Source organism: Sciurus carolinensis, chromosome X, assembly GCF_902686445.1.
Source record: "Sciurus carolinensis chromosome X, mSciCar1.2, whole genome shotgun sequence".
Taxonomy (NCBI): domain Eukaryota; kingdom Metazoa; phylum Chordata; class Mammalia; order Rodentia; family Sciuridae; genus Sciurus; species Sciurus carolinensis.
This window is the reverse complement of record NC_062232.1, coordinates 59473925-59497442: the sequence shown is the minus strand read 5'-3', so window position 1 is coordinate 59497442 and position 23518 is coordinate 59473925. Positions and strand designations below refer to the sequence as shown.

Below are 23518 nucleotides of genomic sequence, written 5' to 3'. Positions count from 1 at the left end.
ACATTTCTTTCTGCTGTGTGTGTGTGTGTGTGTGTGTGTGTGTGTGTGTGGTCCTGGGGATTGAGCCCAGGGCCTTGTGCATCACAAGCAAGTACTCTAAGAACTGAGCTGTATCCCCAGTCCTCCTTCTGCTATTTTTTCTGTAAATTTCATTGACATATATAACCATATAACCATGAGGTAAATGAGATAACACTAACAAAAACTGGTTATTAGGACATCACAGTGGTTCAGCACAGCACTGATAGCCCTTTACAAAATCCAGGTCACAAACATAAATGTGGTTACAAAACACATAAAGAGCCAGGCAAGGTGCCGCACACCTGTAATCCCAGTGGCTTGGGAGGCTAACACAGGAGGATCTTGAGTTCAAAGCCAGCTGCAGCAAAAGCAAGGTGCTAAGCAACTCTGTGAGACCCTGACAAAAAAGGGCTGGGAATATGGCTCAGTGGTCGAGTGCCCCTGAATTCAATCCCCGTTACCGCCCCTGAAAAAAAAAACCCACATAAGAGAAAAAAGGAAAAGAATCCTCAAATGAGTATGTAAAATATCAAGCTTTAAGTGCCTCACCTTCTTCACGCCTTAAGTTCCGTTCAATGTTTGCTACACAAGATGCACAAGTCATGCCAGTGACCTGTATGTAACACTTAGATGAAGTCTTTGCCTCCTCCTTATTATGAACTGGTGTCATCGCCTTATTTAATTCATTAGTTGATGGCAAAGGTGGTATTTCTGATGAGGGCTGAGCTATCACTACCAATGGCTCATTCATGTCTGGAAGAAAAGGAAAGATTCTTTTCATTTGTACTATTAATTATTTTCCAGTTGCCACCTTGTCACATATCACAATCCACACTCCCAAGCACTGCCAATTCATTTCTTTAAAACCAACAAGGTCCTACAAGTCCTCAGTAAATACGTAATCTTTACACTTTCCCAGGATTAACTTCCAATTTCAACAGTGCCCACCCCAGTTCCCAGGAAAATATGAGCTAACTGAACAAGCCAAACTTAAAAGTTCTTCCAGCCATTAACTCCATCCCCTAAACCCGATAAAAATTAGTTTGTTAATGGATAGTTCTTATTCTTAATATGGACATTTATCATTATGTTGATAATTTGCATACTGGCATTAAAGAAATTCATGATATACAGCAGTCCTCCTGTATCCAGGGGGGGTACATTTCAAGACCCCAGCAGATGCCCGAAACTGTGGATAGTATGGAACCCTACATAATTCTGTATTTTTCTATACATACCTATTACAAAATTCAATTTATAAATTAGGCACAGTGAGAGATTTACAATAAGATAGGACAATTACAATAATATACTGTACTGAAAGCTATGCAAATAGTCTCTTTTTCTCTCTCAGTCAGGTATAGTGGCACATGCCTGTTATCCCAGCTATTTGAGAGGTTGAGGCTGGAGGATTGCAAATTTGAGGCCAGTGTGGGCACCTAAGCAAAATCCCGTTTCAAAAAATATGAAGGGCTGGGGAATGTAACTCAGTGGTAGAGCACCCTTGGTTTTAGTTCCTATCAAAAAACAACAATAAAATAGTATTTTCAGACTGTGACTGAATCCAGGTAAGAGAAAACAGGGAAAGTGAAACCATGGATAATGGAGGACCACTTCATTTTTTAAAATTTCTTTTAGATGTTGATGTACCTTTATTTTATTCATATATTTATGTGTGGTGCTGAGAATCGAACCCAGGGCCTCACACATGCTAGGCAAGTGCTCTACCACTGAGTCACAACCCCAGTCCGGGACCACTTTATTAAGTGGAACAAAAAGCAGTCTGTAATACAAACAGCATTGCAGTATGATTTCACTTAAAATGTTGGGAGCATATACATATTTGAGAATATGCCTAAGAAAGCATGGGACACTACATAACAAATTTAACAGTGGCTACTTCAGGAGTGAGGTTAAGGCAGGGATAGAATGAGAGAAGAACAAAATCACTCTAATGATATTCTATATAATTTGAATTTTTAGCACAAATTTAAAATGTCTTTGTGGACAGTATAAGAGACAAGGAATAAGTAGTAGCCTTAAGTTTTCATAAAGGAGTATTCAGAGAATCTCTGTATAAAATATTTATAAACTGTGGAACTTTTGTCATCCCAGAAGCTCCCCTATAATCTCAGAAAACCTGTTTTAGTTTAGCCATTGAGGTATTAATCACCTCCCGAAGGAAAAAATCATTCTAATACATTCCTGCACCTACAGAAATGCCAAAATGTTCTCCTCTCCTGTAGAGACAAAGAGGTGATATGGAAATTTCTACTAACCTATCTAACTTGTTTTTTTCTCCCACAGGAAAAAAAAAAACTGATGCGGGTCTGCTTGGCCATTCCACAAAGGAACACCTGCATAGCAGTTTCCAGGATGGTGAAGAGGAGCATCTTTGGAAGACACTTTAACAAAAGCCTAATCATTTCCCTAGAGAATAAAGATGTAGATTTCTCATATAAAAATATCTCTTAAATTTTATGCAAGTAGAATCACCTAGGGCAATCTTATTAAAATACAGATTCTGCAGTGTAACTCCACATTATGTACAACCACAAAAATGGGATCATAATTGGAATGGGTTGAACTCCATCATTCGCTTATCAGCGAGATCATTCATGTATATCTAAATACAACAAATAAAAAATGCAGATTCTGATTTTATGCATTGCAGTTGGGGCCTGGGATTCTGCATTTCCACCAATCTCCCAGCTGATGGTCATGCAGCCCAACCTGGGTACAGCAAAGGACAATTTCACAATAAATAATGTGAAGAGAGAGCCTACAGTGTGGGAGAAAATGTTTATCACATGTACTTTAGATAGAGCACTAATCTCTAGAATTTATAAAGAACTCAAAAAACTTAACACCAATAATACAAATAACCCAATCAATAAATGGGCTAAGGAACTGAGCAGAAACTTCAAAGATATACAATTGATCAACAAATATATGAAAAAATGTTCAACATCTCTAGTAATTAGAGAAATGCAAATCAAAACTACATTAATACACTCATACATTGCTGGTGGGGATGCAAATTAGTGCAGCCACTCTGGAAAGCAGGGTGGAGACTCCTTAGAAAACTTGGACTGGACCCACCATTTGACCCAGCTATCCCACTACTCAGCCTATACCCAAAGGACTTAAAATCAGCATACTACAGAGATACAGCCACATCAATGTTCATAGCTGCTCAATTCACAATAGCCAGATTGTGGAACCAACCTAGATGTCCTTCAATTGATGAATGGATAAGAAACTGTGGCATATATATATAATGGAATATTACTCTGCCATAAAGAATGATAAAATTATAGCATTTGGAGGCAAATGGATGAAATTGGAGAATATCATGCTAAGTGAGATAAGTCAATCTCAAAAAACCAAAGGATGAATGATCTCACTGATAAGCGAATGATGACACATAATGGGGGGTGGGAGGGGGGCAAAAATGGAGGAGGGAGGGACTGTACAGAGGGAAAAGAGGGGTGGGGGGCAAGGAAAAAATAACAATGAATGAAACAACATTACCCTATGTAAATATATGATTACGTAAATGGTATACTGTTACTCCATGTACAAACAGAAACAACATGTATCCCATTTGTTTACAATAAAAATAAATTTAATTAATTAATTAATTTAAAAAACTACCTTAAGATTTCATCTCACTCCAAATATAATGGCTATTATCAAGAATACAAGCAACAATAGGTGTTGACAAGGATGTGGGGAAAAAGGTACACTCATACATTGCTGGTGGGGCTGCAAATTGGTGCAACCACTCTGGAAAGCAGTATGGAGATTCCTCAGAAAGCTTGGGATGGAACCATCATTTGACCCCGCTATCCCACTCCTTGGCCTATACCCAAAGGACTTAAAATCAGCATACTACAGTGATATAGCCACATCAATGTTTATAGCAGCTCAATTCACAATAGCTAGATCATGGAACCAACCTAGACGCCCTTCAACAGATGAATGGATAAAGAAACTGTGGTATATATACACAATGGAATATTATTTGACCATAAAGAAGAATAAAATTATGGTATTTGCAGGTAAATGGATGGAGAATATCATGCTAAGTGAGATAAGCCAATCCCCAAAAAACCAAAGGCCAAATGTTTTCTCTGATAAGTGAATACTGATACATAAAGGGGTGCAGGGAGGTAAGGGAAGAATGGAGGAACTTTGGATTGTGTAAAGGGAAATGAGGGGAGGAGACAGGGCAAGGGGAAGGAAAGATGATGGAATGAGACAAATGTCATTACCCTATGTACATGTATGATTACACAAATGGTGTGGCTCTACATCATGTGCAACCAGAGAAATGAAAAGTTGTACCCCATTTGTGTACAACGAAAGAAAATTCATTCTGCTCTCATGTATAACTAAAAAATTCATTCTACTCTCATGTAGAACAATAAAAATAAAAAAGGAAGATTTTATGGTATGTGAATTATATACCAATGAAAATCTTTAAAAAATAAAAAAGGAGAATTTCAATAGTAAAGGACCATATTCTCCCTGTTCCTAAATTTGTCAGTATCTGATCTTTCTTTTAAATATTTTTTTAGTTTACAGATGGACACAATACCTTTATTTTATTTATTCACTTTTATGTGGTGCTGAGGACCAAACCCAGTGACTCATGCATGCAAGGCAAGCACTCCATCACTGAGCCCCAGCCCCAGCATCTGATCTTAAGAGAATCACTTTGGAAAGCTATTCATTCAGATTATAAGAATGTTACTTAGAACACAGAAGGAGAAAATTTACCAGATAGTACCACTGGTTTTGTCTTGTTTGTTTGCAGTACTCAGGATTGAAACCAGGCCTTATGCATGCTAGGCAAGCACTCTACTACTGAGATAGTTCCTCATCCGTTAAAAAAAAATGAAGGGGCTGGGGAGATAGCTCAGTTGGTAGAGTGCTTGCCTTGCAAGCACAAGGCCCTGGGTTCGATCCCCAGCACCACAAAAAAAAAAAAAAAAAAATGAAACAGTCTGGCCTTCAGTGTATCTAGAATTATAGACAGGAGCAACTTCACCCAGCTTCACTGTTATCTTAAAGGACTCAAAAAGGAGGCTCCTTCAGCAAAAGGTAATAACTTGGACTTTGAATAAATCAATTATTTTAATATAGCCAGAAACTTCCTTCATTCTCTCATAATTACTACTGAATCTAAAATCATGAACTTGGACAATGGGAAAAAAACTGTAAGTCTTGTTCCAGAGCAATTCAGTTATTTTAGGTACCAGAGGTAACCTGGAATACCATCTGCAATTTTCAGACTCTGGAAGTACAGTATTAAAATAAGTCATAGAGGGAGTCCCCTTCGGTTACTGTGGTATGACCTTTAAATAGAGTTATAAAATCGTGGCCTTTAGTTCTGTTAGTGTGGCAAGCAAAATAACGAAAGTTTCTCACAAAGGCAATGAAAGTATTAAAAGGTCACAAGGTCACAATGAATTAAATGGTTGATTTCTTCCATTTTTTTTTTTTTTTTTTTTTGGTGGGGCTGGGGATTGAACCCAAGGCTTCTGTGCATACTAGGCAACCACTGTACCAACTGAGCTATATCCGCACCATTGGCTGGCTTCTAATTAGCTTTTCTATAGACTGTAACAACACTTCTTATGCTTAAATAAATCAAAAGGAAAGTTGATTTTCCTGTACTTGAGGCAATAATTAAAAAAGATTACAAAATGAAAAATAACAGTGTAGTTCAGTAAAGGGAGGAACTACCTTAAAGGAAAAACCAATCAAAGGAGAAACCAAGTCAAGTTAAAAATCAATAATAAGCCCAAATGACTAGGAATACAAATCATATCTCAATAATAACCCTGAACGTTAATAGCCTAAACTCATCAATCAAAAGACATAAACTGGCAGATTGGATTAAAAAGAAAGACCCAACAATATGCTGCCTGCAAGAGACTCATCTCATAGAAAAAGACATCCACAGACTAAAGGGGAAAGGATGGGAAAAACCTATCATGCACACAGACTCAGTAAAAATGATTACAAAAATATCAATACTCAAAAGTGGAAGGGGCTCGGTGTCTGGTGTAATGTAATACATAATCTGAAAATGGCAGAAAACATCATGTCTGTAATTTACTGTCAAACAGTTTGACGCAAAATAATATTCACATATGTATATGTGTATATAAATAAATGTATATCTATCAGAGAATGCAAAAACAAAGGTAATGAAATCTGAACAACAGGATATGAATGAAATTGGTAAACAGAATTTCTTTCTACTATTCTTACAATTTTCTTGTAAATTTGAAATTAGTTAAAAATAAAAGTTATAGCCTGGTGCAGTGGCACATTCCTGTAATCCTAGTAACTCAGGAGGCTGAGGTGGGAGGATCACAAATTCGAGGCCAGTCTCAGCAACTTAGCAGATCCTGTCTCAAAATAAAAAAGGGTTGAAGATGTAGCTTAGTAGTAAAGCAGGCTGAGTTCAACCCTCAGTACTGAAAAAATAAATAAAAAGTTATAAAAGGAAGGAATTTAATAGAGTATTCTGTGTGCTTTAATTTGTTAATGAAGACTTCATGTATTACATGTCTTTTTATTTTAAGAGGATGACAATATTGATGGTTGTGATAAAAGATAACCTCCATTTTTCTCACAACCTCCTTTTGATCCATGCAAGACATGGAAGGAAAAGGTGTTGATCCCTTCATCAGAGAACAAGTCACAGTGACAGACTCTGAGTCTAGGATCAGCACTGACACTGACACTCAGAAAATTAAAATTAAAATGGACGGCCACAATTCCGGCAGAATCTTAAACTCTGATTGATCTCTAGCAGAACCACAGGATGCAGTTATTTGATATCAATCTTAACACCAATAACATGGATCACTGTTGTCACAGCTCTAATTCTTTTAGGTGGCATTCATTGCACCAAGGTTTTGTTTCATTTTAACCTATCTATCATATCCATTAACACATCTGTTATGAGCCCTAACAGATGTAGGCCATATAACTGGTTTCTGATAATAATTTGTTGAATTATTAATTCATAGGGCCCTTGACGATAGTAGGTTGAAATAAAAGAAATTGTTAAAAGTTACTGAGCATGCTGTATTCATGGTTCCTGAGGACTAGATGGATGCTCTATATGGTGTCAGAGACTGAACGAGTACTCTTGAATTCCAATTACTAGTCTGTCCCACTGGGAATCTTATTCAGTTCTGCAAATAAGTAATATATCCGCAGTATAAATTCATACACATTTGTTTATAATTTTGATTGCAGTACACATGTAGAATTTCAGTTTTTTTTCATATAGTGAAATATCTCAGATACTTTCCTACAGTATTACTTATCTTTAATACCATCATTTTTTATGGCTTCACAGCATTTCATCACATGGTTATACCATGGTTTATTTACAGTTTGTAGTTTTTTTAATACTACAAATAATTATGCAAACATCCTTAGGCATCTTTATATGCACTGCTAACAACCTCCCAACGACTTGATGGTAAAAAGTGGAATTTCAGTGCCTATGAGTCATTTCTCATTGCTGAAAGTCAAATGAAGCAGCAAAATGAAAATCAAAAAACATCAGGGATGTCAAAAAAAAGTGATAATTACCTGATAAGGTAGCATCAAATCCCATGTCTTCAATTGCTTCTCTCAAGGTTTCTGGAGAGGTTAGTAGAGGATCATACTCAACAGTTCCATTACTATTTGCAAGGGAGACCCGTATGGATTTACACCTGCCTTTTTTGATATGACACCTTCAATAGACTGTACACAAGAATTACAAGTCATACCATCAATGTTTATCACAGTTTCTTGAGTAAGAGGTTGGCTAACTATGTTCAAAGGCATCTTTTGAAGAGATGAGCTGGAGGGAGAGGTGGAGGTACTCTCAACTTCACTTGAAATACTAACTCTATATTGCCCTGGTGAAACAGCTTCAATTGCATTTCTCAGCATTTCTGGAGTGACTGAGTTTGCATTGTACTTTACAAGGGCAGACCTATTCTCTAAAGAAACTACTATGCTGCTTACGTAGTGGAGTGTAGATAAAGCACTTTCAATGTTTGACGCACATGATTTACAATGCATGCCATCTATGATGAACGTGGCTGTTGTATCTCTGGTATATGATGATGATGGACTTCTTTGTTGTGATCCTTCTGGAGATTTGACTGGTGTGTTCTTTAGACGTTCTACATCAATAGCTCCCAATTTAAGGTACTTGGGCTGTTTTTTGATGTATGCTGGAAAGCCTGCAGCTTCAATCTGCTTCTTTATTTCCTCTACTGTGATAAGATGAGGTTGATAAACGATAGTAGCTTCTTGGTTGTCTAGGGAGACTAGTTAGTGAAAAGAAACATGATTATTATTTGAATCAGTTATTCCTGGGCCCCTTCAGAATCAATAATTATTTTTCTCTTACTCTTCTCAACATCTGTTCTTAAAATAATTTTGACTGACATTAAGTGGAAACAAATAAAAGATATTACCACTGTTGCTATGGTCTCTAAGGTTCTCCAATGCCTACACAGAAATATATTAGAGTTAAAGAGTCCCCCAGGCATGTTGTGGTAAGAACCCTGAACTCCAGGAATCGCTACCTCAGCTGCCCTTTCTGCCAAACTAAAGTTCAAGACTCTCATAACTTTTAATTATAATCATTAACTTTACTGACATTAATGCTGGGAACATGCTATGCCTCAAACTTCAATGCAGCAATAAGCATTCTAGTCCCACGGATTCAAAATCCACACTTGAGAAGAAAGCAAAAAGTTAAAAGATCAAACCAGAAAACTAAGCTTTATAAAACAAGCAAAATCACAGCAGATATATTACCTTTAATTCGCTGAACACCTTGCAGTTTCCCAATTTTTCCTTCAATAGTGCTAGTGCATGAATGGCAGGTCATTCCTTCCACTTTCATCTTCAGCATGACTTCCCCTGCTTGAGCCATACTGTTATCTTCACAAGTTCCTGCTTTTTTCTCCATAGTTCCAACATCTAAACTGAGGTCTGGAACCAGCTCTATTATCTGATTGGCATTAACTATAGAAGGAATGATTGTCACTACTGCAGTTCTTTGCTGAGAGGAAATTTTAATATCTGTCACACCCTTGGTCTCGAGCAACATGCTTTGGATATGGTCCCATGGTGGAGCCAATGAAGTAGGAACAGTCAAAAACACAGTATCGGTTAAAACCGGAAGAGGGTTAGGATTATGGAGAATTGCATCAAAGCCCATGTCATCAATAGCTTCCTGTAAGGTCTTTGGAGTCTGCCGTTTAGGGTCATAAATAATAGTTGCATTTTTTTCTTCCAGTGAAACCTTTTGGAATGAAATTTCAGAAGTCAGTTTAATCAAATGACATGACATTGGGATTTATTTATTTTGGGGGTACTAGAGATCAAACCCAGGGGCACTCAACCACTGAGTCACATTCCCAGCCCTTTTTATTTATTTATTTTTTGGTTTTGAGACTGGGACTTGCTAAGTTGCTGAGGCTGGCCTTGAACTTGTGATCCTCCTGCCTTAGCCTCTAGAGTTGCTGGGACTATAGGCATGTGCCACCGCACACAGCTCACATGACAGAGGATTTTAAAATATCAATAACCATTATCACATTCAAGAAGAATAAAATAACTCAAGCTAACTGGAGTAAATAATAAGTAATTTATTATTTTTCATGTATACTATTCTCATTGTTAAGAAATACAAAATGCCTTGTCTATCTAAAAGAAAGGTAAAGCAATATGTAGGCTTATGTGACTATGGTACCAGTCAGGTAATTTGAAGTATGCACATGGACAAACACACCCTAGAATTTCACAATAGAGTACAAACTACTCTTTCCTACCATCTCCTTTCATGAACTATTCCAACACTTCACATTCTACTAATTCAAGAGGTTATATGGGAAGCAGGATTAGCTATAGAAAATAAAAAGGTAACATAAAGTTTGCTCTTATAAAATGTTCAGTTAAGATAACTGTTGGCAAAAAAAGACATTAACATGCCGATTTATGAGTGAAGGCAATATTCATAGGTTTTTGTAGCATATACTCCTATCACTCCTAAGTCACTACAGCATAGTATTAATTTTGTTCAAACCAGAACACCTTTATTGATTCTTTTATAGTTCATAAACATGATGACTGGGTTTTCACAATCATGTGTAAGATGTACCTCAAAACTTGCTATGACACTAGCACATTTTCTGTGTGACATAAAAAGGAACTTTTGGTGTTTTGCCTGATTAGATTATAAAACAATGGTTGTAGTCTTAGAGCTCACTTATGGATATATATAATTTAATTACTGTCATGACTGCATCTCCTTGGCTGACATATTAAAAAGATTTATGATGAATGCACACATCCGCAAATACTGGGTTGAGATAATATTTGAATTCCAACTACGATTCTTTACTAGTTATTAGCCAATCACACTTTATTAGTTCTAGCATCTAAAAAATGGAAAATATGCCCTATGTTCTCCCAGGGTTTTTTATAATGATCATATAAGTAAATACATAGGAAAATTCATTGTAGCAGCAACAAATTATATAAAAGAAAGCAACTAATCATTATCAAGCACTTATTACATGTGCCTAGAAATGGGATTCTCAGGATACAAACTGAATGGCATAATCACAGGGAGCAATACTGTGGCAGAGACTCCAGAAAAATTCACACTCATTTATCCTTGGGAATACAGGTGAGGGGAGATAATATCTAACCATAAAAGGACAGACAGGAATCAGCAAGGATGTAGGAGGCAGGGAAATGCAGACAACTAGAAGCACAAAAGTAGTGAGAACTGAGAAGCTAGGGAAATAGACAACTGCTCCATTATGGGGTCTTACTGAACAATATTGTTTTGTAATTTATCTTTTAGTAAGTGAGGAGGCATGGATAAGTTAAGCAGGGAAATGACATGATTAGATTTACTTTACAGAGAAGTCACTTTAGAGGCAGTGTGGATGATGATGAGGGGTGGAGTACTACGGGAGGAAGGAAGATCAAAGAGGAGGCTATTGCAATTACAACAGTGGTGCAATAGAGGGTCTGAATTACAAAACCAACACTGAAGCCAAGAGAAAAGAGGAAGTTCCAAGATCCATTTAGTATGGCAGGGCCTATCAAGAAAACAGAGGGTAAGGGAACTGACTAGGATGATTCATAAATTTCTGGCTTGGGCCAGTGGACAGATAGATGGCGATGCCATTAAATACTATTAGAAAGAGAAGAGGAAGGAAGGAGGAAGTCAAGAAGTAAGAGTAGAGAAAAAGGAGAGATGATGAATATAGTTCTAGACCTGTTGATTTTGAGATAGTAGTAGAATATTAATGTTCAAAAGGTAGCTAAAATATAGGTGTTATTTGTATTAATTCAGAGTGAAAAGCTTTGCTTCGTGCAACAAAAACAACTCAAAACAAAGCTAAATATAATTCAGAACTTTAAATATCATTTTAAGCTGTCTACAATAATTATACAATTAAAATTTTCACTTATTTTTGTGGATTTCACTTTTTATTTCTTCCTTTAACTTGATAACTAATGACTATATATTTGATGATAATTTGAAATTCCTCATGGCAGGGGAAATTTCTATGACTCAGGTAATTCTAGATGGTTAGCTTGTTCTTGTTATAGAAGACATCACTGGCACAAATTATCCAAAACAGAACTGGGAAAATAATTTATATGGGTTTTGGATTATACTATATATTTTCCATGGAAAAAAAACTTCAGAATAGTAAATCACATATAGTTGAGACACATGTTTGAAAAAGATGCAATATTATGGGGCTGGGGAGATAGCTCAGTCGGTAGAGTGCTTGCCTTGCAAGCACAAAGCCCTGGGTTCAATCCCCAGTACCGCAAAAAAAAAAAAAAAAAAAAAAAAGATGCAATATTATGACAATCATTATCAAATAGAAGCTTTTGTGTCTTTGGGTTTTCAAAGAGATCCTCTTTTAGACTTTAATGTCACTCCCCTGAGGTCAAGGATTTTCTGATTTAAAAAATATTTAGGGGTGCTGGGGATGTGGTATGTGTGAGAGCCTTGGTTCCATCCCTGCAAAAGAAAAAAAAAGACTTTATGACTGGGGGTATAGCTCAGTGGTAGAATGTTTCCCTAGCATGTGCAAGACCCTGGGTTCCATCCCTGCACCATGAAAAAAAGATGAAGAAAATGGCATTACATAATTTACACCTGCTACCTAAAGGGGAAGATGGAAAATAGATCAGTGGTTTTCAGGAGTTAAATGTGGGGAACTGGGCTGGGGAGATAGCCTTGCAAGCCCAGGGCCCTAGGTTCGAACCCCAGCACCACAAAAAAAAAAAAAAAAAAAAAGGTGGGGGACAAGTATCACAACAGTTTTTTGGGATGTTGGGATTGTGCTATCTTGGTGGTGGTAGTTAAATGAATCTATACATGTGTTAACATTCACAAAACTAAAAAAGAAATCAAAAGAACTCTCTACCAAAAAAGTCAATGTTACTGGATAATTTTTGAAAATAAAACAAAAAAATGAAAAATTCAGTTCCTTAGCCATACTAGCCACATGTGAATTGTTCAATGGTCAACATGACTCAAAGTAGCTAGTGGCTGCCATATCTGATAGGGCATATGTAGAATAGTACCATCAGTGTGGAACATTCTTGGATAATACTTTAGATACTACTACATTTTTTCTGATAAAGTGACAGTGTAAAGGATTCTTTTCCCTTTAGGTTTGAATATATTATATCTGGTGTCAAGACTGGTTTTGAGCTAAATTTCCCCCCAACGATGTCAATTTACTAAAATACCCAATGAGAAATTGGTCTGATTTTAAGAGTAAAAATAATTTCATCACTGGATGACTTGCTATACTTTGTATTGCCTTAGCCTAATATTTTATTTATAAAAGATATGAGACTATATATAAAATACTATACAAAAAGGTTATATTACCCTGTGCTTTTCATGCTGCAGGGGGGGAAAACACTTCCTTACTTAAACTATTTCTTTCAGCTGGCCATCTATACTCAGCATAAACAAAAATGTTCCCCTTGGGGTAATAACACTCAACTTTCCCTCTATTAATATCAAAGAGACTTTTCAAACCTGTTTTCAAAGCATACTGTATCTTATTTCATTTTAAGAAGAAATTCTCAGAGTAGCTGGTAATTTTCACAATATAGTTGGGGGTGCCAAATCCTTGGGCAGGAAGCTAAAACGGCATTTATCTTGTCAACAAATATTTGAATGCCTATTATGTACCTGGTCCTGTGCTAGCCTCCTCCAATTCCCCATGTGGACTCAGAGTTTCAAAAGCTTCTTTTTCTCAGAATCACTTATTAGGAACCAATGCTATTATTTTTATTTTCAGAGAAACTATTTCCCTTTAGTTCCCAATAGTTCCTCTGGAAAGTAAACATAACAGCATACAACTATGAACATAGGAGGTATTGAAGATGAAGGGCTTTCATTGTATTTGGAGGAAGGCAGCAGTGGGAGGGGAAAAAAAGAAAAGAAACCAAATTCTGTGTAATCTGAGGCTTTACAGCATTATAGAAGTAGAGAGGGTGCTGACTGTTCACAGAAATTGTAAAGATCCATTATTTTAATCTTTGTGGTGTTCTGTGTTTCCTGAAATGTCAAAGATGAAATTCAGGCACAGTATACTTTTTTGAATACAATTTCTGCATAATTTGCACAAATACATAAAGGTCGCATCTTATATTCTTAGGCAATACAAAAGCTAAAAACTTGGACAAATCAACCAACCTCTGAGGGCTTCCATTTCCTGACACTGGACAATATTCCTTTTATGCTTAAACATTCTATAAAAGCTAAAAACTGTTAATATATCTGGGCCCCCACAAAATTCATGTTGAAACCCTAACCCCCCCCAGGAGGGGCCTTGGAAGATGAGGAAGTCATGAAAGGAGAGCCCTCATAATTAGGATTAGCACTCTCACAAAAAAGGCACCAGAGAGCTCACATGGATGGGTCTACCATATGAGGAACAGGAAAATGACACCATTTATGGAGCAGAAGTCAGCCCTCACCAGACAGTGAATTTGCTATTGCATGAATTTTAGACTTCTTCCCTGCCTCCGGAACTACAAGAAATAAATTTCTGTTGTTTATAAGCCACCCAGTTTATTCTATTTTGTTATAGCAAGTAAACAGGTTAAGGCAATGGTGATCCAATTCTGTATATATAAAAAGCTAGGAAATTGAATAAATTGCCCAGAACACACAGCAAGAAAATGAAACAGCTAGGATTCAAATGTACAATGAAGGAACTCCATTAGTCCATGTTCTTTCAATCTAGAAATGATTAAATTAGATGATCTCCAATTTCTTGAAAAACTAAAATTATATGCCTTTGACTTGAACAATGTGTTTTACAAATAAAAAATAAACCTGAATAGCATTAAATAGTTCTAGTGTTTGAACCAAATTTTAGTTCTGTTTGTTTTTCCCCTCTACATTTCAATGCTTCTCCCATGCTAGTATAAATTAAAAATGATTTAGAGAACAAATTTCTTTGGGTTTTTAGCAGATTTGAAAATCAGGACATTTTAATATTTTCCCATTTTTAAGTCACTTTGGGAAATGTCCTTGGCTAATGTTTTAGCACAGTGAAATTTCTTTTTATCTCCTAGGAATCAATTTATATATCATCACGATAAATTCAGTATAGAAATCTCAGAAGATTTGAAGCTCACTTTCTTTCATTTTCATCTAATGATTCAACAGAGAGGTGAACAAAGTGTTTCATGGTTGGAAAGATTCTGCCATTTTACAGATGTAGAAACTGAAGTTGGAAAAGTGAAGTGATTCATCAATTATCCTGAATTTCTAATACATTTTATATATAATTCATGTATTTTTAAATCAAGTCAAAACCAATTACAATAAACAGGAGCCCCATTTATATATAGTCACAATAAAAATTACATTATTGTTTATTGAAAAAGAATGTTATATACATTAATAGAGTAACACTCTGCTTCGATGCTTCAATATAGGATACTAAAAATTAAAATATCATAAGAGGATGCCATTCAGCTCTATTAACATTTATTGGGGGGCCAGAGCTACAGCTCATTGATAGAGTTCATGCTTAGCATATGTGAGATCCTGGGTTCAATCTGCAGCACCAAAAATAAAATTATCCTTTTGACCAATCTAAATAAAGTTTACCCTTAAAATTATTAAATCAATTTATGAATTGGCAAAAGACAATTGCTAGAAACTAAGACAATAGTTCAAAATCAATCTAAAATTTCAAAAAATCAAATGTTTTAAGATGAAAGAGATGTAGAAATCTCAGTTTTTAAGTTGTAACATTGTTTTTCATGAACTAAACTATCTGTAAATTGAGTGTTTTCAATTCTTATTTTTAATACATTTTCATTTGCTTCAGAAATAATACAACACATGATTATTCATTATAAAAAATTAAATACAACAGTATAAAAAGGAAATAGTTAAGGTTCCCTTCACACCATTTCTCCACTGCTAGGTTTTATCTTGGATTTGACCTTTCTTTGATCTTTGGAATACAGTGCAGAAGCCTAAGCCTCTGTGAAAAGCTGACCTTACATTCTTACAGATGTGTGATTATTACCAACTAATTTATAACAATCAAAATGCCTATATTACCCTAATACAGTGTAGGTAAGAGAGCATCAGTATGAAAAACAGAATGCTGAATACACTATCAATTGCAATAGGAAATTTTTAAAACCTCAAACAAATAAAAATATTAGATGGGAGCACTATATATTGATATGGAATAATATCTAAGATATATTTACTAAAAAAGCAAGGTACAGAATGATATGTACAGTATGCTTTCATTTTTATAGAAAGGATACACATATATTAAGTAGCTATACATATATACATAATTTTATATTCATAGTCTTTCTGGAAGGATATACACACATATATAGGATAACTTGTTTCCTTTGGGAGTAGGATTTTAATCTGTGCATGTGTTACTTTTTCAATAATAAAAAGTAAGTTGATTTTAAGGGGAGCTAGGAATGTATTTATTGATTCACAGAAGGAATTTAGTAACTGCTAGCATCTAAGTAGTCATTTTTCCATATTTTTATTGGTACATTATAATTACACATAATAGTGGGATTCATTGTTACATATTTGTACATGCACACAATACCACAATATAATTTGGTCAAAACCATTCTTTCTCCTTAGATGGTCATTTTTTTCCTGTAGTCCCTACCACTGAGTTATAACCCCAACCCCTTTTATATTTTTATTTTGAGACAGGGTCTCGCTGTTTCTGAGGTTTGCCTTGACCTTGTGATCCTCCTACTGCAGACTCCTGAGTCACTGGGATTACAGGCATGTAACATTGAGCCTGTCTAGGCAGTCATTTTTATAAAGGATAGTCTATATCAAAAGAATAGGCAACAGTGTTTATCTGAGTAAATGTTAAAAGCACTCAAAAAGTTAGCATTATAAAGTTTCACAAAGTAATTTTTAATAAGGCATTAACCTTTGGAATCATTCAGTACTTATATCTAATTAAATCCGTTTTTACATTTTTACTTCACAAAGGCCAAATGATCCCAGAGAAAGACCTTCACATTATCTGCCCATTTTATTTTTCCTTTGAACAGACTGCTGGGGTGATTAAATTAAACTTCAGGTTAATACCTTTAAAGTCTGGCAGGAAAAACAAGAGTATTATATTCATTTAATGTATGATTTAGGATACAATTCCCAAAGTGTATTCACATGCTAAACCTGCAAAGGGAAATTAATCATATTCTTTCTATTCATTCAAAAATTTAGAACTTCTTAATACAAGTTCAGTGGATTAGACAAAGAGGAATGAAGGGAAGGGAGGAGAACAGGAATAAGAAAGTCAGCAGAATGAATCTGACATAATGTTCCCACGTATTATATGAATACACCACAATGAATCTCCATATCATGTACAACCACAAGACTGGAATCCTAATTAGAATGAGATATACTCTATATTTGTATAAATATGTCAAAACATACTTTGCCATCATGTATAACTAAACAGAACAAATTTTAAAATATTTTTGTAGATGTTGATAGACCTTTTATTCATTTATTTTTATGTGGTGCTGAGAATTGAACCCAGTGCCTCACACATGCTAGGAAAGCACCCTACCACTGAGCCACAACCCTAGCTCCAGAACAAATTTTTTTAAAAAAGGGAAAAAATTAGAGAATTGTTGACTATTCATGTTCCTTGACTTGTTAAAGCTTTAATCTGTTCCACTGTTTCATTTTTCAACAAAGCAACCTCATTTGATCGAATTTGTTTGTTTGTTTGTTTATTTAGAGACAGGGTCTCCCTTAGTTAGTTAAAGCCTTGCGAAGCTGCTGAGACTAGCCTCGAACTTGTGATCCTCCTGCCTCAGCCTCCTGAGTCGCTGGGATTAAGGTATGCGCCACTGTGCCCAGTTTACCAAGAGCTCTTTGACTTAGTTAAGACACTGCTCTCCTGAAATCTGGTTTCTAAATTGACTGCACATTAATTTTAATTATAATTTTAGAAATTAGGAGAGAAATTTTAAACCTTAATATTTTTTAAAAGTCAGTAATGTTTATGTATTATCATATTGACCTACTTTCTGATTATAAATTATGTTTGGACAAGGACAATTTTCTATATGGTGGCTCAAAAGATGCAAATTCACATTTTATAGCATCTGAAACTCAAGTAACAATAAATATATTTATAAAATACTTATTTTATAACTACAAAAAAGATTAAAAATAATATTCTAAATAAAAGTATATATTCTCAATATGTAACAAAAATCACACTACAAATTTGTTAAAGTTTAATATCATAAACATCCATAAAATAACATTTTTATTAATAATGTCTGATATATCTCTTTCTTTTCCTACACATCTAGTTGTACATTGTTTGGTTCTTCCTTTGACAGCAAATTGATAAAAACATTTTCTGTACAGAGAGAAGACAGATAATTCGGTCTTTCTTCTAGATAGGATGTTATTTTTGTTAGTTCTACAGCACTGGTGATGGAACACTCTACCCAAGAGCTACATCCCCAGTTCTAAAATGTTTTTGATTAGCAACAGTTTAGAAAAGTTCCTTTCAACATTACAATTTCAGCACAATTCACAAAAACTGGTCAGTTTTTAGAGCTGTTCTCAAATCTTGGATAACTACTGAGTTTCTTTCACATACAAACTAAGATTTCAGGGCATTTCAAGTTTATTTATGCAGTTTCTAATCTTACATAATCTTTCAGTTGATAGCATTAATGTATCAGTTATAAAGTGAGCCCTGTACCTTCATGTCACAACTCTGCTGGTGTCTCTGATAGGAATTTTGAAAGTCATTCCTATACCAGAATTCCTAGCAAAAACTTCCCCACATACAGAAGTAACCAAGAATCGCACACAGCTAACGAGTCTACTAACCCCAAAGTAAACATATCCCCAACTTAACTTCCTCTTTGTCAGATCCCCAAAATACACAAGGCCACTCCAATACTACCCAACTCAAAGGGAGAGTTCTAAGAGGAATTCAATGAATGGGGGCTTTAAAAGATAGTGGTTAAAATATTTAACTTTTACAAATTGTGCAAAAATATGTGACCATGTGAACACACTACAAAGACTCCTTCCAGGTTTGTAGAAGGAGGTCAATGCAAAGGAGGGGCTCTGAAACATAAGCTTCATTAACTTCACAATAAATCTGTCGCTGGGCTTAGAAGACATAACACTTAGTAAAATGTTTTTCTTTTTGCGGTGCTGGGGATTGAACCCAGGGCCTTGTGCTTACAAGGTAAGCACTCTACCAACTGAGCTATCTCCCCAGCCCAGTAAAATGTTTTTTAAAGGAAGGGAAAAAGAAGAATAATCACAAATATATCCTATTTTATAAGGGCTTTTGACAGATGGAAGGCAAGCAGAGCTGAAAAAAGAAAAAGTATCTTTCTTTTTATGTTTAGAAATCAAATTATGAATGTGTCCTGGAAAGTACCCGCTTGAGAATCTGTCACTGGGATTTGTGTCACTATTGGTAACACAAACTGCTTTTACATTACCTCATTGCTATCCTTCCTTTACAATTGAATCAAAATTCAACTGCATTTGTCTGACCTTAAACAGATCTTATTAGGCAGTGGTGAATTCTGGGAAGATGCAATTAGTAGTCTTAGACATGAGTGGGGTACAAGTAGGCTGTTTTGGGAAATAGGAATGTACTTAAAAATATCAAAATGGAATCTAGCCTTCTAGTTACATATGGACATGTCAGCATAAACAAATAATCACCCAAAACAGTTTGCCAGTCAGGAAGTTGGGGGTTTCAGAAAATACATTAGTTGTTGGTGGACAGTAAGTACCTAAATCACTTGAAGAAAAATTATGTGAACTAGCTTCTAGATGGTTAAAACAGTTTTACCACAATTAGCACAGACACTACTATATAATTAGTAAGCTTCAGCCTCTCTTCCAGCCTCCAGCAACAGCCCCACCTTAAATCAAGGGGAGGAGGTTTAATTGGTTTCATTTGAGGATAAATCAAATACACATGTCATACATAATACTCACTGAAATTAAACAACTCATTTTTAAAGTCTTAAGATTGAAGGTTGCAGAGCTACTTTTGTTATCCTCTTTCATAAGATATTTATCTAATTTTTACACAGTTGTGATTAGTGAAAAATATTACAAAATGTTTTTATAAATTTGAATATTTTAAAGACAAACTCATTTGAGAAAACCTGCAGTACAGTAAAAAAAAAAAAAAGTACCTGTAACCTCCCATCTTTTCCAACTTGGCTCTCTCTCCAAAGAAAATTAAAGGCAACTGTATCCTCATTTGGACTATGGGGGAATCGAAGTAATGCAGGAGCCTCTAAGATTGGAGTTATGCCAAGGTAGAGAGTGAATACAAATTAAAATCTACTTTTGGAGCATGTGAAAATGGAAAATTCATATTCAAGTATTCACATGGATGTCTCAGAGACAGAAAACTTAGAAGAAGGCTTATTATACTATGCAAATAAAGCTTTTCTAACCACAAACATCAATACAGAGTATATAGTCAACAAATAAGAGGGCTGGGGAGATAGCTCAGTCGGTAGAGTGCTTGCCTTGCAAGCACAAGGCCCTGGGTTTGATCCCCAGCACCGCAAAAAAAGAAACACTGCTTTTTCCCCCATACAAATAGCTGCCCATATATTAGTTAGGATCACATTTTACGTAACTCTTAAATTAAGGAAATGTATCAACCTTCATAAAGAATCATGATATGCCAATTAGTTGATTTTTTTTGTAATGAAAACAAGGCAAACTGAAGTCAATCTACTCAAGAACTTATAAGAAGTGAGAATCACAGACAAGAATACTATAGAGACAAGAAAGTATGAATCCTGCATTTCATTGAAAAGCCATAATCACTTTGAAATCTTGAATAGGTAAAAATGAATGTTTAGATTAATGATAATTATAAAAGTAGAGCTTCCATAAGTATCTGATCTAGATATACACAGAATGTTCCAGTCACAGTATAATGAGCTTCTAATAATTAGAAAGAATTCACTGGATTCCTAATTTTAAATCTTGCACTAAATCTAATGTTCATTGAAACAAAGATCCCTTTAGAATATTAATATCTGCTCTGAGTACCAGATATATAAAAATATATCTTTGCATGAGGATCTCAACCGGTCACAGGAAAACCATTCTCTGATTGAAGCAATCTGATCAAATTCTAAAGTGGTATTTACTTTTACCATCAATATAAGGAACACTGCATCAAAGCAAAATTATATAAAACTCCAGTGAATGAAATCACCATCAATATAAAGTTGATTTAAAGATGGTAAAAGTTCAGATATTAAAATGATAGGTTACACAAATGAACCCACAACTCAGCTAAAATGGCACATCTAGGGATTGACCCAATAAGCTCTGGCAGTGAAAATAAACATGTTCAATACTAAGCAATGTGTAGCATAATATTTAAGCAAAAGTTTTCTACCCATTATTGTTATTACAGTAACAATCCTCAAAATTCTGGCAAAAAAGTGATATTGTTAACTTCTTCCGACCCTGTTTTAGTCAGTTTTTCCCTGCTGTGACTTAAAGATGGACCAGAACAACTGTAGAGGAGGAAAAGTTTAATTGAAGCTCAGGGTTTCAGAGGTCTTAGACCATAGAAGGCCAGCTCCATTCCTCAGGGCTCAGGGTGAGCCAGAACATCATGGCAGGAGAGTGTGGCAGAAGGAAGCAGCTCACATCATGATCAGAAAGCAGAGAGACTCCATTCGCCAGATACATATATATACCCCAAAGCCACACCCTATCACTTCAATTAATCCCTATCTGGGGATTAATTCACTGATCAGGTTAAGGCTATAATCCAATCATTTATCCTCCAAATCTTCTTGCATTTTCTGACACATGAGCTTTTGGGGAACACATCACGTCCAAACTGTAACAGACCTTTAGATGCAAGTCAGAGAGAAATGGGGGAAAATGGGTGCAAATCAAACTTCATGAAGCTGGAGAAAGAGGGATTAAGCTAAACTATACTACTATCAACATATGAAAATTATTGAACTTCTATATGCTCATCATGAACAACTCAATTTGAAGTTGAACTGAAATTTAAGAAACAATATCATTTACAATAGCATTTGAAAGCATACACAATACTTAAATATAAATCTAACAAAATATGTACAGGAACGACATGCTGAAAACTACAGATCTCTGACGAAAGAAATCAAAGAATACCTAAATAAATGGAAAGATAAACCATGTACATAGACTGGAAAATTCCATATTGTTAAGATGTTAACTCCATCCAAATGGATCTATAGGATGAACACAATCCCAATAAAAATTCTAGCAGGCATTTGTGTAGAAACTTATAAACTGATTCTAAAATTCATACTGAAAGGAAAAGAAACTAAAATAGCCGAGACAATTGTGCAAAAAAGTTAAGGAATTGCATTACCTGACTTTAACACTTATTATAAAGCAAATTTTTGTATTTGGTTAGCTCAGTCATAGAAATGACTTTTTTCTACCTCATTGAAGGTGAAGAAAACCTTTTCCTAATTGAATTAAATTGTATACATGGTCGGGTATGAGTCGTTAATTTTGTTTATGAATATAGATGTTCAGTTTTTCCAGCACTGTTTCTTGAAAAGTTTATTCTTTCTTCATTGAATTGCCTTTGCAATTTTGTTGAAAATCAATTGACCATGTTTATTCGTTTATTTCTGTACACCTAGCTGGGTGTGGTGGTACAAGTCTATAATCCCAGCAGTGGCTGGGAGGCTGAGCCAGAAAAGTCATGAGTTCAAGGTTAGCTTGGCCAACAGAATGAGACTCTGTCTCAAAAAATAATAATTTCATTTTTGCATACCCTATTCAGTTCCATTGATTTGTACATCTGTCCCTTGGCCAGTATCACACAGTCTTGATTATTGCGGCTTGCACTTTGGGTCCTTCTGTTTAAGAGATGCCACCAACCTGTTTAGCTGCTTTTGTGCCTGTGTGTGTGTGTGTATGTGTGTGTGTGTGTACGTATGCATGTATCCTGGAAACCCCAGGACACTCTACACTGAACTATATCTCCAGCCCTTTTTATTTTTTGAGATGTGGTCTTGCTAAGTTGCCCAAACTGGCCTCAAACTTCTGATTCTCCTGTCTCAGCCTCCCAAGTCACTGGGATTACAGGCACACACCACCACACTGGGCTTTTATTTATTTATAACTATTATATTAATATTTCATGTAAATTGCATAAAATTAGAATATCCAGATAAAGATGTTTATATTACTAAGTAAGATCCTGACATACATTATAGCAAGAGATGTGTTAAAATGGTATTACTAGGGCTGAGGTTGTGGCTCAGTGGAAAGAGTGCTTGCCTAGCATGTGTGAGGCACTGGGTTTGATCCTCAGCACCACATAGAAATAAATAAAATAAAGGCAAAAAATAAATAAAATTAATGTTAAAAAATGGTATTACTAGCTGAGTGCCGTGGTACACAGTTGTAATCCCAGTGGCTTGGGAGGCTGAGGAAGGAGGATAACAAGTTCAAAGCCAGTCTCAGCAACTTACCAAGGTCTTAAGTAACTCAGTGAGACCCTGTCTCTAAATAAAATATAAAAAAGGGTTGGGGATGTGGCTCAGTGGTTAAGTGCCCCTGGGTTCAATCCCTGGTACAAAAAAAAAAAAGATGGTATTACTGGGGCTAGGGTTGTATCTCAGTGGTAGAGCATTTGCCTAGCACATGTGAGGCACTGGGCTCAATCCTCAGCACCACATAAAAATAAATAAAATGAAGATATTGTGCCCACCTACAACTAAAAATATTTTTAAACGAAGATGGTATTACTGGGCTGGGGATCAAAGTACAGCATTAACCTAGCATGCAGGACGTCCTGGATTGAATTCTCAG

The 23518-nt window shown here is 35.5% G+C and overlaps 1 protein-coding gene and 1 non-coding gene across 2 annotated transcripts in view; one reads left to right on the top strand and one right to left on the bottom strand.

Moving 5' to 3' along the window:
* Atp7a (ATPase copper transporting alpha) overlaps positions 1-23518 on the bottom strand; it is a 143648-nt gene that overhangs the window by 36899 nt on the left and 83231 nt on the right. Inside the window, 4 exon segments of the mRNA XM_047536050.1 lie at positions 571-774; positions 7648-7770; positions 7773-8378; positions 8875-9364. Of these exon segments, the coding sequence (XP_047392006.1) occupies positions 571-774; positions 7648-7770; positions 7773-8378; positions 8875-9364 (1423 nt within the window).
* Positions 10164-10263, top strand: LOC124972770 (small nucleolar RNA U13). The gene has a single exon (XR_007106546.1). It is a non-coding gene; the product is annotated as a small nucleolar RNA U13 (small nucleolar RNA).